Below are 15,295 nucleotides of genomic sequence, written 5' to 3' on the forward strand. Positions count from 1 at the left end.
TGTCCAGATTCCAAGTTAATTTTTCTAACTTTCATACGACCTCTTCTCATCGAAGCGAGGTGGCACATTGTAGTTATTAGCCATCCTCTGCTACCAATGTTAACTCAAAATGACACAACAACTAGGTTCCAGTTTAACAATGTTTACTTCACCCTAGTACATAGTTGCCATCACACTCAGGCCAGGTCCATCTAGTCAGACTACTGGGCAGGCGTACTAATATCAGAGTGATAGCACCATAATAACAGAACTATAGGGATACTTAAAACATGAACTTAACAGTTGTTATTATCACATTTCTCTAGTACAGGCTACTTATCTTGATTTCCGATATCAATAAAATGGCCTCAATAATTGGCTGGTATGGTCTGTGTTGATAATGTTCAGTTTATGGTCCCAGCTCTAGTTAACAGGAAAATATTTGTTGATTTACACTGAACAAAAATATAGTGTTGGTCCCATGTTTTATGAGAAGAAATAAATAAATTGAACGTCATTCCAAGAGTTATCACATGAACTACTATGTTAAACATAGAAGAGCCTACTTGTTCTGGGTGGTCAGAGAAGAGGCAGGTAACGCAACTATCTTTTACCTTGTTGACGACTTTCTGTTGCTGGACGTGTTTCTGTCGGAGGCTGGCCACCTCTCTCCACAGAGTTTCATTCTCACTGGAAAGACAAAGGGGATACTCATTTACAGATAAATAAACCACACATAACAAATCCATTGAACTTTAAATGGAATACAGGGACAGTACATTTCCCTTCCATTCCCAATCCCATGACATCCTCTAAGACATCCTGCTTGCTGTAATGACAGCAGTCCTTGACATTGTGATGTTGTTTCCTACGTCAAAGTTGAATAGCCTAATAACCCATGGCAAAGCATATTTGAAATAAATCAGAAAGTAAAAATCTCAGAACAGCAAGTCATCCCTAACAGACCTAAATCTCCACAGTACATGTAGCCAAGATTGGGGGCTTAGGCTCTCATCTTTAAGACCCACCCATACTGTGGAACACTGTTAAGTTAATGGCTATTGAAAGATCTTAGCGCGATGTGTTTATTCAGCTTTTTTAGTGCAGTCTATAAAGACCCTGCCCCTCCACCTGGCTCTTAAAGCCTGGCTCCTCAGACTCTGGTACAGATACTTTGTAGGTGTGCTCATGGGCCTGATTCATCCATACACATGTCTCACATTAAATTACATGCCCTGGACAACACCTAGCCCAGTCCCACATCTATTTGTACTGTCCTGCAATCTCCTATGGTCTCAGTCCCACTGGAGTTATCAAACAGAGTAAGCAGTTCTAGAACCAGGCTAGATAATACCTTGGTGAAATATGTCAGATCGAGTCTTCATCATAAAATATTTAAGAATCAAAATCTTTATTTGCAAAGTACATCAACATGTACCAAAAATTTGACCTGGTGAAATGGTGCTGCCACAATAAACATTTGAGATATTTCAGAGTTTAGTCTTATGTCTTTACTAAGGTTACTCTCAGATTCTGCAAATGAAACTATTCTAGACCCCCCCCCCCCAAAAAAAAAACATTAGGCCTAGCTTCGAGGACAAAATGAAAAATAAATTTGCTGATAATCAAAGCTTAGGCCTTACATCCTGGCATTGTTACAGAGTAACGCAAGTTAACCTTAAGAACCTCCAGCACACTGATGTGATATTAAAACCGCGACCAAACCAGGGTTGAAGGACATGAGTACTGGGGTGCCATCGGAGTGCTACAGGGCCCCCATACTTCCAGTGTGGGAAAGAGAGGTCCTTTATCAGCGGTCTCTGTTGCCTTGTAAACCCACTCTGCCCTGTAAAAGCCCACCATCTGTGCTGACCTCCCTGTGGGGCAGACGAACAGGGATTTATAGGGTCAGGTGTGGATTCCTCACCATAGGCCCCAACCCAGAACACCATTCTAACCAATACTGAGGGATTATTTGACATGTGAACGGGATCAGATAATTGGAAACATACCTATTACTTTTTGGCGCGTCAGATTTGTTCAAGGGTCAGAGGGGAGTGGAATGTGGTAATAGAGAACAATACAGGTTTTTTTTCTCCCTAAGAAAGCGTGAGAGCCACCCACCTCGGGTGATGGACAGCCATCATTCTTGAGTAACATATCTTAATCAAATAGGCAAATTGGATAAAACAAGGTAAATAACCCCATCTATTCTAAGACATGGTGAGAGACTGTCATGCTGTGCCGATGGACACGATGAATGAGGTCACAATCAAATCTGCTGTGCGTATTGCATCATGGTACCATGCAGAAAAAGTCTGGTTTATTAACCTGTTTGGGACAGGAGAGAAAGCCCTCGGTGGCAATGAAGAGTCCAAGGGTGAGGTCCAGCTGGAGAACCCAAGCGCGCCTGTGTGCGCGTGTAGGAAGGATTGTAATAATGATGTGGGTTCTGACATGCACCCGGACGGGCTACAGGCAGCTGGTGAACAGCACACCCACATCATCCCAGCTGCATGAGAAGAACCTCATGCTTTTAGAATGGCAACGTGGTGTCCTGAAAGATGAGCCACCATTATATTGTCCCAGAGTGGGGCACACTGACACAACCCAATGGGTTATCCCACATAACTGCTACAAAATGGGAACTCTCCACTTTGAAACCACATCTGATGAAGACATTATAACCAATAACTAACCAGGCTGAGTTATGTCAGTATCCACATCATTACTGCTACAAAACATGGAACTCAGTCTGATCAAGTCATCCAGAAAAAGACCACACAAAACAAACCCTGAACCTAATTCAAACCAAACCTGGACACACACTTGATCACAACATGGAAACAGACCAGGTCCAACTCTCAATTGAATGTTTTTTGTTTTGTAGATTAAATAAGTAATTTAGCATTTTTAAATATTGGTTTTATGTTCTACCACCATAAGAATGTATATCAATAGACATACTCTATTAATAATTGTTTAAAGCTGGTGAAAAATGTTTTGAAAGCTATAATTTATGATAGCTCTGTAGATTTAAACAGCACACGGACATAGTCAGGTGCCAGCATTAGTGGATTCGGCTATTACAGCAGAAAACCGAGGACATAGCCATGCAATCTCTATAGACAAACATTGGCAGTAGAATGGCCTTACTGAAGAGCTCAATGACTTTGTGATGTAGAAGTCCGTCACTGGCCGCGGACAGCATTTGGTTTTTTAACGCACACACACATTCATCCCTCCTCCCTGCTCCGTTATCAGATAAGTTAACAATGTGGGTCGACACACAACTTAAGTTCTGTCTTCGTACATACATTTCACACTTATGTCAGTGTTCATAGTTAATATAAGCAATATGTATTATACTTATCTATGTTGTGGATGAGCACTTTGTTTGTTCCTCTCTATCTCTGTATCTTCCAGGGTATGCTGGGTAAGGACCCGAGCTAAGGGAATTGGGCTGACTTTGTAGTGCCTGTCCCAAATGGCTCATTAATGTAAATGTGCATATTGAAAGACACTGTCAGTAGTAATGTAATTTTATAACTGTTATGTTGTGATATTTTTTGATAAACATGTTGCAATTTATATACTTTAGTATGTTTAGTTAATGGCAAATGTAGGTTTGACGAGTTAATTGCTTAATTAATTGGTGTTAATTGTTCTGAGGGGAGGGGCTAGCCCTACAAAAGGAGTCTCTCTTTCAGTTCATGGAGAGGCCATTTTGGATTGAGCTGTGAATGGGGCAGCATTGTGTTTAGCTGTCCCATAAGGTATACGTTTGATGGCAGTACTGTTGTTTTTGTTCCAGAATCACTTTGTAAATAAACACCCTGAAGCACAGAAGAACATTTGGGGCGCCGCCATCTTTTTATTTTGACAGAGGTTAGGTTTTCCAGTATATCCTTCTGGCCTACTCTACGTGACAGAGGTTAGGTTTTCCAGTACAGCCTTCTGGCCTACTCTACGTGACAGAGGTTAGGTGTTCCAGTATATCCTTCTGGCCTACTCTACGTGAGACATTCAATGTGGCATTATCAGATGCAAGTCAGTTCATCAAATTTCTTCCCTGGTTAACTAAGTGCTGTTATTGTCAAGTGGAACCGTTTAGGAGCAACAACAGCTCAGCCGTGAAGCGGTAGGCCACACAAGCTCACAGAACCGGACCGCCGAGTGCTGAAATGCTTAGCGCATAAAATTGTCTGTCCTCGGTTGCAACACTCACCACCGAGTTCCAACCTGCATCTGGAAGCAACGTCAGCACAAGAACTGTTCTGCAACTCCACATTAATGCCCATGATTTTGTAATGAGATGTTAGACGAGCAGGTGTCCACATACTTTTTGTAACGTAGTGTGTGTATACAGTACTTCAGCCTATGACAGGCCTTTCGGAATCCTGCCTCATGCAGCCTAATCATCAGCTTTAAATAAACTGGCTTACACCGCCTTAATGCAGCATGGTAGGCTACTGCAGCACTATAGGGACACACAGTATGCATACTTGCTAATATAGCAACACGGCAGCAAGGGGGTGGGGGGGATGGGAAAATATCTAATTGTGTGGAACTTAAAGGGTAAGCTGGTGAAGAGCGGTTTTTGCATCATTCAAGGGGCAGTCAATTCTGAAACTTTTTTTGAATCTTGCATTTATGTGGTGTTGTGGACTTGGGGGTTTGTACTTTGTACTATGGTTTGTTAGACATTCTGTTTGATTTGGTTCCCTTCAATGTATTAGTTAAGCTGAGTCGACCGTCTAATATGCATGAGATTGAATCAGAATATACCTCTCAACGTTTCACTTACTGCTTCATGGCGATGATTTGGGAGTCTATGGTCTCCTGCTTGCCTTTTATGTTCTGCACGTTGGTCAGGATTTTCGAGACATCGTCTGAGCTCATCTTGAGGTCTTCATGTTTAACATTGGACACCTGAAAGGGAGAGAGAAAATTACAAAATGGTTAAAGCAAAGAAAACTGCTAAAGCAAAAGAAAAGTATTAAAGTGAGGAGGGAAAGAGATAAAAACGAGCCTTCAGTGTAGGCCTTGGCCCCGACTGGAACCCTGAGGGATAGACAATGGAAACACAATGAAAAGAGTATGATTTGGTTATCAGTTTTTAGCCTGAACTGATCAGTTGGCCCGAGGCAGACTATATCAAGGTGCAGATGGAAGCGGCTGTAAATAAACAGACTGAGCAGAGTAGAAAGTGGCTGTGTCAGGCAACATCAGATTACCATCTCCCTGGCCTGCCTTCTCTAATCCTCCCATCCTCAGCTGTCTGGCTCCAGAGGCCCCTAGATCAGCTCAATCTGGCCTGGGAGGAGAGCAGAAGAGCAGGCCAAGAACTTGGAGCACATGCTGTCTGACATGCGGTCTTGTCTGAGGAACCTGACTATACATTTTATATATTGGTAATACTGTCTAGGCTATGTCAAGCCCAGTATGAAGAAAGGTTTGATAGGCGATTCCAGACACGTCACACGATGCCATCTCATCGTTTTGCACTTACATTGGTAACTTTCCGTTTTATATTTTCAAGTAGAGGCTCCTGTCCGCGGATGAAGTAGGGATGCTGGAATTCCATGTCGTCCTTCTCAGGCTTCACCAGACCGCCCTGCTCAATGTGGACTACTTTGCGGAAGCCGTCTGTAGAAAGTTATAACAACAACTTACAGTTGACTATGGCACTACCATTCAATTTCTAGATACGTGGCAATTACCTTGCCTGTATTTACAGTTTCTAAAATGTGCCTGGTTTCTAGGTCATTGCATGCAATTATATCTTCCAAGTCTTCTCAGTCTTAATAAATAACGTAAGTGGATTATATAACCAATTATAAATTAGGTGGTTCGAGCCTTGAATGCTGATTGGCTGAAAGCCGTGATATACCCGGGGTATACGGTCTGATATGACAAAACATTTATTTTTATTGCTCTAATTACGTTGGTAACCAGTTTATAATAGCAATAAGGCACAAGGGGGTGTGGTATAGGGCAAATATATCACGGCTAAATGCTGCATATACCACACCCCCCGAGCCTTCTTGCTTAAAGACACAAACAAAAAGCACAAGGCTTTCACAGTATAAGAAATACATTTGAACATCTACCTCAACTTCAGAGAAATAGCATCTATTAAAAAAAGGTCCTCCGTTGAGTCTAATTAAAGCAGGGACCAGCGGGCCGGATACCGCCCAAGAAGGGGTCTAATCTGGCCGATGGGAAGTTTGAGTAAAAACAAACTCAATATACATTAAAATTACTTAAACCAAATGGAAACTGTGGAGTAAGGATAATGGACCTATAGTCATATAGTTTTTAAATCACTACAGTTAGGGAGCATCGGAAATTAAAACAATTACGGATAGAGGACTTTCCCCCCCAACTTTGACTGCAAAGAAACATAACCAATTTTTGGTGCGGACCTCGTTGAAGACCGAATGCAGCCCCTGGGGAAACATTGGTTTGACACCGCTGGTTTAAAGGCTCATCATAATAGAAGCAAATAATTAGGTAGAATCTACCAAAACACCCAGAACCAATCACTGTAGATGCTGGAGGCAAATGTAAAAGTATAAGTGTGGATTTACATTAGTAAAATCTCTCTTCAACATAAGATTTTCTACTTTTCGGGTTTACACTATACTTACTTTAGCCTTGTGTGGGATGTGGCAATTACTACGTCATGTGTCATACCATAAATACCATAGTATATAGACAAACAAAATAAGGACAGCAATTCAAACTATACAGGAGCCTCTCATCTAAACGATATTGCATATAAATAACGTAGCACACATGATTATGACGGCACGTTTTAATACATAAATGACAACTCACACATATTGAGCTGGCGTACAAAGCTGGTCATGTTATTGTGTTTGAAATACTTGGGAAGCACGTCCTTGGAGAATTGGCCCTGATCAAACACATGGAAGCTGTTGCCATTCTGTAAAGGAAGAGAAACACAGTAAATTATTTTGGCATAAAGAGCTTTATCTACTGTATCCCTTTAAATAAATAGTGCACAACCCGTTTACCTTGGCTAGGCCTATAATTATAACCACTGCTCATTTGTAAAAGAGACATTGGTCTCAACATGACTCCCTGGCAAAATAAAAATGGACTAAAGTAAGAATCAAGTTAAGCTGCTTTGGCTGGCCTACGACAAAGCTAAACTAATTCACTACTTTGGGTCTGATAAAGGCTCTACTTACACTGATTATGGAAGGTAGAATGGTGTGAAGTCTAAGGCAATGGACAAGTTGGATCATGACGCAAGAACTTACTGATTATGTAGGTTAAAGAGAAAACAATGACGCTGGCCGCTAATAGCAATGCATCCTAAAAACTTCATCAAATCAGTTAAAGAAAATGTCCTAATTAGTATATTTGCTTGTACATAATCTCAATATTCTGGGGTTAGTTCACACACACACACACAAAAACCTCCTACAACTTCACCATTGTGAAGCAATTCCTGTGCAATGACGGCTGAAATGATCCAGTGCCAAAGCGCAATAGAAGTGTTTTGTCTGAATGTTTGTCAGTTATTTAGCTATTTATTCACTTTCAGGGAAAAGGATGCACAGATAGAAGTCCGCTGTTTGGACCAGAGTCCATAAACAGGATGCCCTTGGATAGACAGGGTATCAACACACGCAGGATTGTCTCCTACCCAGTAGTAAGAGAAAACATCATTATGACTGTCTATGCTTTCACCCTCAGGGTCAATGAGTGCAAAAGGTAGAGGCCAGATCATTCCTTATTAGTCAGCAACATCATTTGACATTTAATAAAATAAGAATAATAAATTGGCAGGTAGCCTAGCTGTTTGAGCGTTGGGCCATTAACCAACAAGGTAAAACAACATTTGTCAATGTGTCCTTGAGCAAGGCACTTAATCCTAATTTGTTCCACAAAACAACACATTTCACAACACCTATCCGGTGTATGACAAACCCTCCTTTGACAGGATTGTCAAATCACAGATCTGGGGAAGGGTAAACAAAAATGTCTGCACCATTGAAGATCCCCAAGAACACAGTGGCCGCCATCATTCTTAAAATGGCAGAAGTTTGGAACCACCAAGACTCTCTTCCTAGAGCTGGCTGCCTGGGCCAAACCGAGCAATCAGGAGAGAAGTGCCTTGGTCAGGGAGGTGACCAAAAACCTAACGGTCACTCTGACAGAGCTCCAGAGTTCCTCTATGGAGATGGGAGAACCTTTCAGAAGGACAACCATCTCTGCAGTACTCCACCGATCACTCTCAGACCATGAGAAACAAGACTCTCATGTCTGATGAAACCAAGATGGAACTCTTTGGCCTGAATGCCAAGCGTCACATCTGGAAAAAACCTGGCACCATCTCTATGGTGAAGCATGGTGGTGGCAGCATCATGCTGTGGGGATGTTTTTCAGCGGCAGGGAGTGGGAGACTTGTCAGGATCGAGGGAAAGAGGAGCTGAGCAAAATACAGAGAGATCCTTGATGAAAACATGCTCCTGAGTGCTCAGAACCTCAGACTGGGGCGAATGTTCACCTTCCAACAGGACACTGACCCTAAGCACACAACCAAGACAACACAGGAGTGGATTCGGGACAAGACTGAATGTCCTCGAGTTTCCCAGCCAGCGCACCGACTCGAACCCAATCAAAAATCTCTGGAGAGACCTGTTAATAGTTGTGCAGCAACCCATCCAACCTGACAGAGAATGGGACAAGCTCCCCAAATAGACATGTCAAGCTTGTAGCATCATACCCAAGACTCAAGGCTGTAATCACTGCCAAAGGTGCTTTAACAAAGTCCTGAGTAAAGGGTCTGAATACTTATGTAAATTTGATATTTCCATTTATTTTTTAAACTGGCAAATTTCAAACCTTTCATTTATCAACTATGTTGTTTTAGATTAAGGCTTCAACACAACCAAATGTGGAAAAAGTCAAGGGGTCTGAATTATTTCCAAATGCACTGTACATACATGTCTACCTCAATTACCTCGTACTCCTGCACATCGACTCGATACTGGTACCAAGTTATCTTTACTCATTGTGTATTTATTCCTCGTGTTATCCATATTTTTTCTATTCATTGTTGGGAAGAGCCGGAAAGTATTTAACTGTTAGTCTACAGCTGTGGTTTATGAAGAAAAAAATGGATTTGTGAACATAAATTATAAGATTTGTTTTTAGACATAATGACCCGGCGTTAGCTGTACAACTTAGAGTAACATCAATTTATTGGCTACTGAGAATTCCAACATTGCGGCTAGCTAAGGGAAAAGGCTGTCAAATTGTTTACACAGCCACACACCCCTTTTCACACACCCCCTTTTCTCATTACAATGCTGTAGCTAACGTTAGCGAGTTTCAATTAGGTTTTTTTTCATGGCTTTTTGGACACACATACAGCTACATACTGTCTACACTCACAGTTAACCAAATTAAGAAGTTAGCTGCAGACAAGTGGCTTGCTAACATAGCTAGAAAATGATCATTGACACCCAGGAACAGCTGACGCGTGGACTAACAAAACCTTCCGCTACGAAGCTCCCCGGCCCTTGGCCTAGTATTTTTTTCGCTGATTAATTGCAGGTGAATAAATGTATCACCTTCACGATTGACCAAATTAGCTAAATTGTCTAGTTAGCTAGCTGGATAGCTAACCTAGCTACATCTTTCGGACTCAAGAGTTCGTTACTTGTATAATCTGGTTAGGAAGTTAGCTAACGCTAGATAATCTAGTTAACGTTAGTTCACTGTAGGTTTTATCATATAACTAACGTTAACTATATAAGTGATGCCCCGCTAACATCACATATGAAATGTGAAACCATCTTGATTGACAAACTGTCTATAAAGCGAACCAAATCTATGTTAATTTACTTAGATGTCCAGCAGCTAGCTATTAGATAACTAGTTTGCTAGCTACTAATGCTAACTCACTGGGCTCCAGCAGATCAGAGGATCGGTGTCCGGATCCTCAATAAGAGTCCAAAGTTTCGTAAGAAAAGCAGGTACGTTACTGCCACTGACCACGACCCCACCAGACCCACCACCGTGGAACTCCATATCAACGAAAAATAATAACTTCAAAAGTTGATCAACTTCAAAAAATAGCACAAGGGAAAGACGTCCAGTGCTCTTGACAGTTCGATATTTGCTGTAACAATTCTATAATTCCGTTTGGCAATGACGGAAACGAGTGAATATATGACTTATAATTCAGAAACTATTATGAACGGAAATTTCCATCAACAAGACACAGCTACAAAAGTGCGTAGAAAAAGGCCATTGCACAGGCGCATGGTGGTCGCCATTGTGTGACATCATCAAGAGGAAGCACGATATTAATATATCCACAAGTCACAACTAAAATGTCATGAATTAAATGCCAAAATATTATATAGTTAACTTATAGTATTTATAAAATAATATAACACAAGATGCAACGATAAAATATAAAATACACCAAAACTATTTTTTAAATGTTTTACTTTGACCTCAATTAACAATTTGCAACGTATTTAGGCTGAATCACTTTCGGTATACAATTATGTTGTTATGTACAAAAAAAATCATATCATCTATATTTTTATAATCGTTCTAGGAAACCGCAGTTTTAAAACAGACGTTCAACTTTCAACTTTGACCTCTTACCGGAGTCCCACATGGTCGACTGTTGACGTTCAAGAAGCATGCGTACGGTGAATCTTGAATCACAGAAAAACAGCACCATGAGTAAAGCTAAAGAAAAGAGTGCGAAGAAAAGAGTTGTGGAAGAGGACGATGACCAGGTACGAAAGTATTTTTGAAATGTATATGCGGTAAAAGGGTAACGTTAGCTAAAACATGTAATTCGGAGCTAACCAGCTAGCTAGGCTAACACGTTGGCTATGCAGGAAAATATGTATGTGCAGGCTAAAACACTGCCGTTTTTTTCCTAACTAACTTTTGTGTGTTAATCACAGCCCCCTGATGTATTTGGTAATAAAATAAGCACGGATGTTTTTGTATAGATAGTAACTAGCTAATTGTCTGTCACCTTGATCAGCTAGCAAGCATCCCTGTGCTATTGCCAATGTATCACTTCGGTCAGGTAACTAGCTAACGTTCGAAGATTCTATATTCATTTTGTGTCCGTTAAAGTGCTTACTCATTCATGTTTCGCCCATCAAATCTGTATGTGTCTGTTTTTCTGTCTCTGATATTTCAGCTTCCCATATTTGACAAAGATGTCACTGAGAAGAAGGCTGGGGAGGAGGACGATGCCGACCTCTCAGATAGCGAGGAGAGTGTGTTCTCTGGACTGGAAGACTCTGGGAGTGACAGCCACGATGAAGAAGAGGATGCTGAAGAAGGGGATGATGAAGAAGATGATGATGATGCTGTAATTCTTGATGAGATTCTGATGAAGAGTAGTGGTGTTGAAACAGCTACTGAACCGCCTGCAACAGATAAGAATACACCTACGGTGAATATGGGAGTCTTATTTCTTTTACAGAAGCAATACAGTAGGGCCCAGAGTTTTTCCTGCCCACGTGACCTCGCCAGGAAAAACGTTAGGCTAGTTAAAGGCAGTTTGATTGAGTGCAAACGTTTTGACCTAAAGGTCTTGACTTTATCAGACCTTGCACTTAATAAACTGTGATAGCATTCAACAGTGTGCAGGAATCTATTTAATTTTGTGACTTTACTTTTTGTACCTTGGCTGCTCTGGACTCAACAAGGTGACATATTTGTGTGCTTGCAAAATACATCTAGACTGAACAAAAATATAAACGCAACAAGTGTTGGTCCCATGTTTCATGAGCTGAAATAAAAGATCCCAGAAATTTTACATATGCATAAAAAGCTTTTCTTAAATATTGTGCTCAAATTTGTCTACATCTCAGTGAGCATTTCTCCTTTGCCAAGATAATCCATCCACCTGACCGGTGTGGCATATCAAGAAGTGTGATCATTACACAGGTCAAAAGGCCACTCTAAAATGTGCTGTTTTGTCACACAACAATGCCGCAGGTGTCTCAAGTTTTGAGGGAACGTGCATTTGCCATGCTGACTCCAGGAATGTCCACCAGAGCTTTTGCTTGTCAATGTAATGTTAATTTCTCTCCCATAAGCCACCTCCAATGTCGTTTTAGAGAATTTGGCAGTATATCCACAGACCATGTGTAATCACGTGTGTAATCACGCCAGCCCAGGACCTCCAAATCAGTCTTCTTCACCTGCGGGATTGTCTGAGACCAGCCACCCGGACAGCTGATCAAACTGTGGGTTTGTACAACCGAAGAGTTCCTGCACAAACTGTCAGAAACCATCTCAGGGAAGCTCATCTGCGTGCTTGTCGTCCTCACCAGGGTTGTAACTGACTTCAGTGGGCAAATGCTCACCGTCGATGGCCGCTGGCACGCTGGAGAAGTGGGCTGGTTTCAACTGTACCGGGCAGATGGCAGACAGTGTGTATGGTGGGTGAGCGAGTGGTTTGCTGAGGTCGACGTTGTGAACAGTGCGCCATTGGGGGGGGGTTATGGTATGGGCAGGCATAAACTACGGACAACAAACACAGTTGCATTTTTATCAATGGAAATGTGAATGCACAGAAATACCCTGATGAGATCCTGAGGCCCATTGTTGTGCCATTTATCCGCCACCATCACATCATGTTTCAGCATAATAATGCATGGCCCCATGTTGCAAGAATCTGTACACAATTCCTAGAAGCTGAAAATGTCCCACTTCCATGGCCTGCATACTGACTAGGCATGTTTGGGATGCTCTGGATCGACGTGTAAGACAGCATGTTCCAGTTCCTGCCAATATCCAGCAGTTTCGCACAGCCATTGAGGAGGAGTGGGACACCATTCCAAAGACAACAATCAACAGCTTGGTCAACTCTGTGAAGGAGATGTCGCGCTGCATGAGGCAAATGGTGGTCACACCAGATACTGACTGATTTTCTTATATTTGACCCTACTTTTTTATTTATTTAAGGTATCTCTGACCAACCAATGCATATCTGTATTCCCAGTCATGAAATCCATAGATTAGGGGTAAATAATTTATTTAAATAGACTGATTTCCTTACATGAACTAACCTGGTAAAATCTTTGAAATTGTTATGTTGTGTTTTTATTTTTGTTCAGTGTATACATTCTTTATTACAGCAGTAAATGGATATTCATTAATTGCAGTGTTGGTGGATGGGTGAAGTGAGTTGTGTGATTACAAGCTGGGTAATATCAGACTGCTGGTTTGCAAATTTGTTTTCTCTCCGAGTGCTCAGAGCACAATGGACATTCTGGCCGAAAAGGTGGATTTCGGAGTGTTTTGATTTCTCCAATGTAAGGAAGAAGCACTATTCTTACATGCTAAAGTATGCTACTTCCATAAATCAGCTTTTCGTAAAGTATGGGTCGTGGACATGTCAGAGTAAAATTGTAATATTGTTTTCTTGGAAATCCATCGGGGTCTTAACTCACTGTTGAGAGTTAAAATAGTAGAATACACAAGGTGCAATATAGTAATGTGGTTCTTTATCAGCAGTTTTTCTTATGTCAGTCGTTGATAGTCACTCAATTAGCCATGTCAGCCAAACATTTTAGATTGGTAAGTTAGGCTTGCCAGCTATCTAAACTTGCCAGTTGTCTAAACTATCTAATACTGACCTGGCCCATGCCCAGGGGCCCTGACTTTCAGGGGGTCCCCATTTGATTTTGTTAGTCACTCTCACTCAGATATCATATTAACATGGCAGAAGTTAGCTTGAAAACTGCAAAGATTTCTCTCCACCCCATAGCAAGATGTGTAGGATTGCAGGAAATGTACTGTACACAGTCAACCACCCCTCGGGGGAGGGGACGTGTGTCACTTAATTTTGAGCTGACAGACGATCAGCTGCAGAAGTAGAGCTCGTCATATGCTCGAGCTACTGACATCCCTGAGAATTATTATTTGCCAGGTATAACGATATGAAAAATCTAAATGACCTTATATTTGTTAATAGATCTTTTTAAAGTGGTATTTATAACACATTATGCTAGGTGGATGGGGGCAATCTGTCTTAAAGCTAAAACATTTACCTTCATCTTGAGTTCCACTCTTCAAGGTAAATTTGGGTGACGCCAATGTTTTATTTTCAGTTAAAAATGTCGGCAGGAACACTCAGGAAAATTCAGGGAGTGGTTTCGATCATATTTCAGAGACTTCTGAGTATAGTGACACTGACGTTGCACCCTTGCAGGCTCGCTCTGAATGGGCGCGAGAAGAGTGGGGGGCCTGGGTCAAAGGCCATGGTAGCAATAAAGGCTTGCGGCTGAGAAGCATGGTGATGAAACACCATATCTCAACAGAAATGACACAGTGTGGAGGACAAAGGTGTGCAGCAGCAGAGGACTGTCTAAATCAACCAGATATTACAAAGCAGTTGAAGAATTTGTTTCTGACCTTAGAGATGATTGACACGATTGCGCTTGAAACAAACAGAAGCTAAATAAAGAATACATGAACTGAATAAGTGCCATCCCTGAAAAAAATCTACATCTACATTTTATTTAACTAGGCAAGTCCGTTAAGAACATTGCTATTTACAATGACAGCCTATTGGTCTTTTGATTATAGCAGGATTGTTCATAAATGAGACTCAAACTTCAGACTCAAGAACTATACATCTGTACCATTATCTGACAAGCTTCTTAACTTCTTGATGCACCCATCCCGTTAGCGGGATCATTTTCGTCAACCACCGCTGAATTGCAGAGCACCAAATTCAAATTCAAATACAAAAAATGTTATTTTTATGAAATCACAAGTGCAGTATAGTAAAACACAGCATAGCTTGTTGTTAATCCACCTGGCGTGTCAGATTTCAATAAAGCTTTTCGGCGAAAGCATACCAAGTGTTTATGTAAGAACATCTCTCTCAGTAGACAAAATATTACAAACAGCTAGCAGCCAAGTAGATTGGTCACGAAAGTCAGAAAAGCAATAAAAGAAATCGCTTACCTTTGATCTTCAGCTGTTTGCACTCACGAGACTCCCAGTTACACAAATGTTCCTGTTGTTCCATAAAGATTATTTTTCTATCCAAAATACCTCCATTTGGTTGGCGCGTTATGTTCAGAAATCCACAGTCACGACATCGCAGACAAATTCCAAATAGTATCCGTAATGTTCGTAGAAACAGTTTTTTTTATAATCAATCCTCAGGTTGTTTTTACAATATATAATCGATGATATATCAACCGGGAACTTGACTTCTTCAATAGGAGAGAGAAAACGGCTGATCCAAGCTGTTGTGCATACAAAACGCTGC

At 41.2% G+C, this 15,295-nt stretch overlaps 2 protein-coding genes across 7 annotated transcripts in view; one reads left to right on the top strand and one right to left on the bottom strand.

Moving 5' to 3' along the window:
* LOC115128717 (heat shock factor protein 1-like) overlaps positions 1-10,310 on the bottom strand; it is a 32,742-nt gene extending 22,432 nt beyond the window's left edge. For 4 of the 5 annotated variants that reach the window (XR_003863544.2, XM_029658823.2, XM_029658822.2 and 1 more), the window contains exons 1-5: positions 9,928-10,310; positions 6,823-6,931; positions 5,492-5,628; positions 4,787-4,911; positions 594-669 (exon numbers count right to left, since the gene is read on the bottom strand). Coding sequence is in view for 4 of the 5 variants with exons in the window: in XM_029658823.2 (XP_029514683.1) it covers positions 594-669; positions 4,787-4,911; positions 5,492-5,628; positions 6,823-6,931; positions 9,928-10,053 (573 nt within the window). In the remaining variant the exon portion in view is untranslated. Of the gene's footprint in view, positions 1-593; positions 670-2,310; positions 2,515-4,786; positions 4,912-5,491; positions 5,629-6,822; positions 6,932-9,927 lie in introns of those variants that run through there. The other variant, XM_029658824.2, reaches the window with a different exon arrangement.
* A 307-nt stretch (positions 10,311-10,617) lies between these two features.
* LOC115128721 (ribosome biogenesis protein bop1) overlaps positions 10,618-15,295 on the top strand; it is a 94,571-nt gene continuing 89,893 nt past the window's right edge. Inside the window, exons 1-2 of one of the 2 annotated variants that reach the window (XM_029658833.2) lie at positions 10,618-10,778; positions 11,198-11,455. In XM_029658833.2, coding sequence (XP_029514693.2) covers positions 10,680-10,778; positions 11,198-11,455 — 357 coding nt within the window. In that variant the 5' untranslated portion in view covers positions 10,618-10,679. The remainder of the gene's footprint in view (positions 10,779-11,197; positions 11,456-15,295) is intronic. The other variant, XM_029658832.2, reaches the window with a different exon arrangement.

This window comes from Oncorhynchus nerka, linkage group LG4 (genome assembly GCF_034236695.1).
Source record: "Oncorhynchus nerka isolate Pitt River linkage group LG4, Oner_Uvic_2.0, whole genome shotgun sequence".
Classification (NCBI taxonomy): domain Eukaryota; kingdom Metazoa; phylum Chordata; class Actinopteri; order Salmoniformes; family Salmonidae; genus Oncorhynchus; species Oncorhynchus nerka.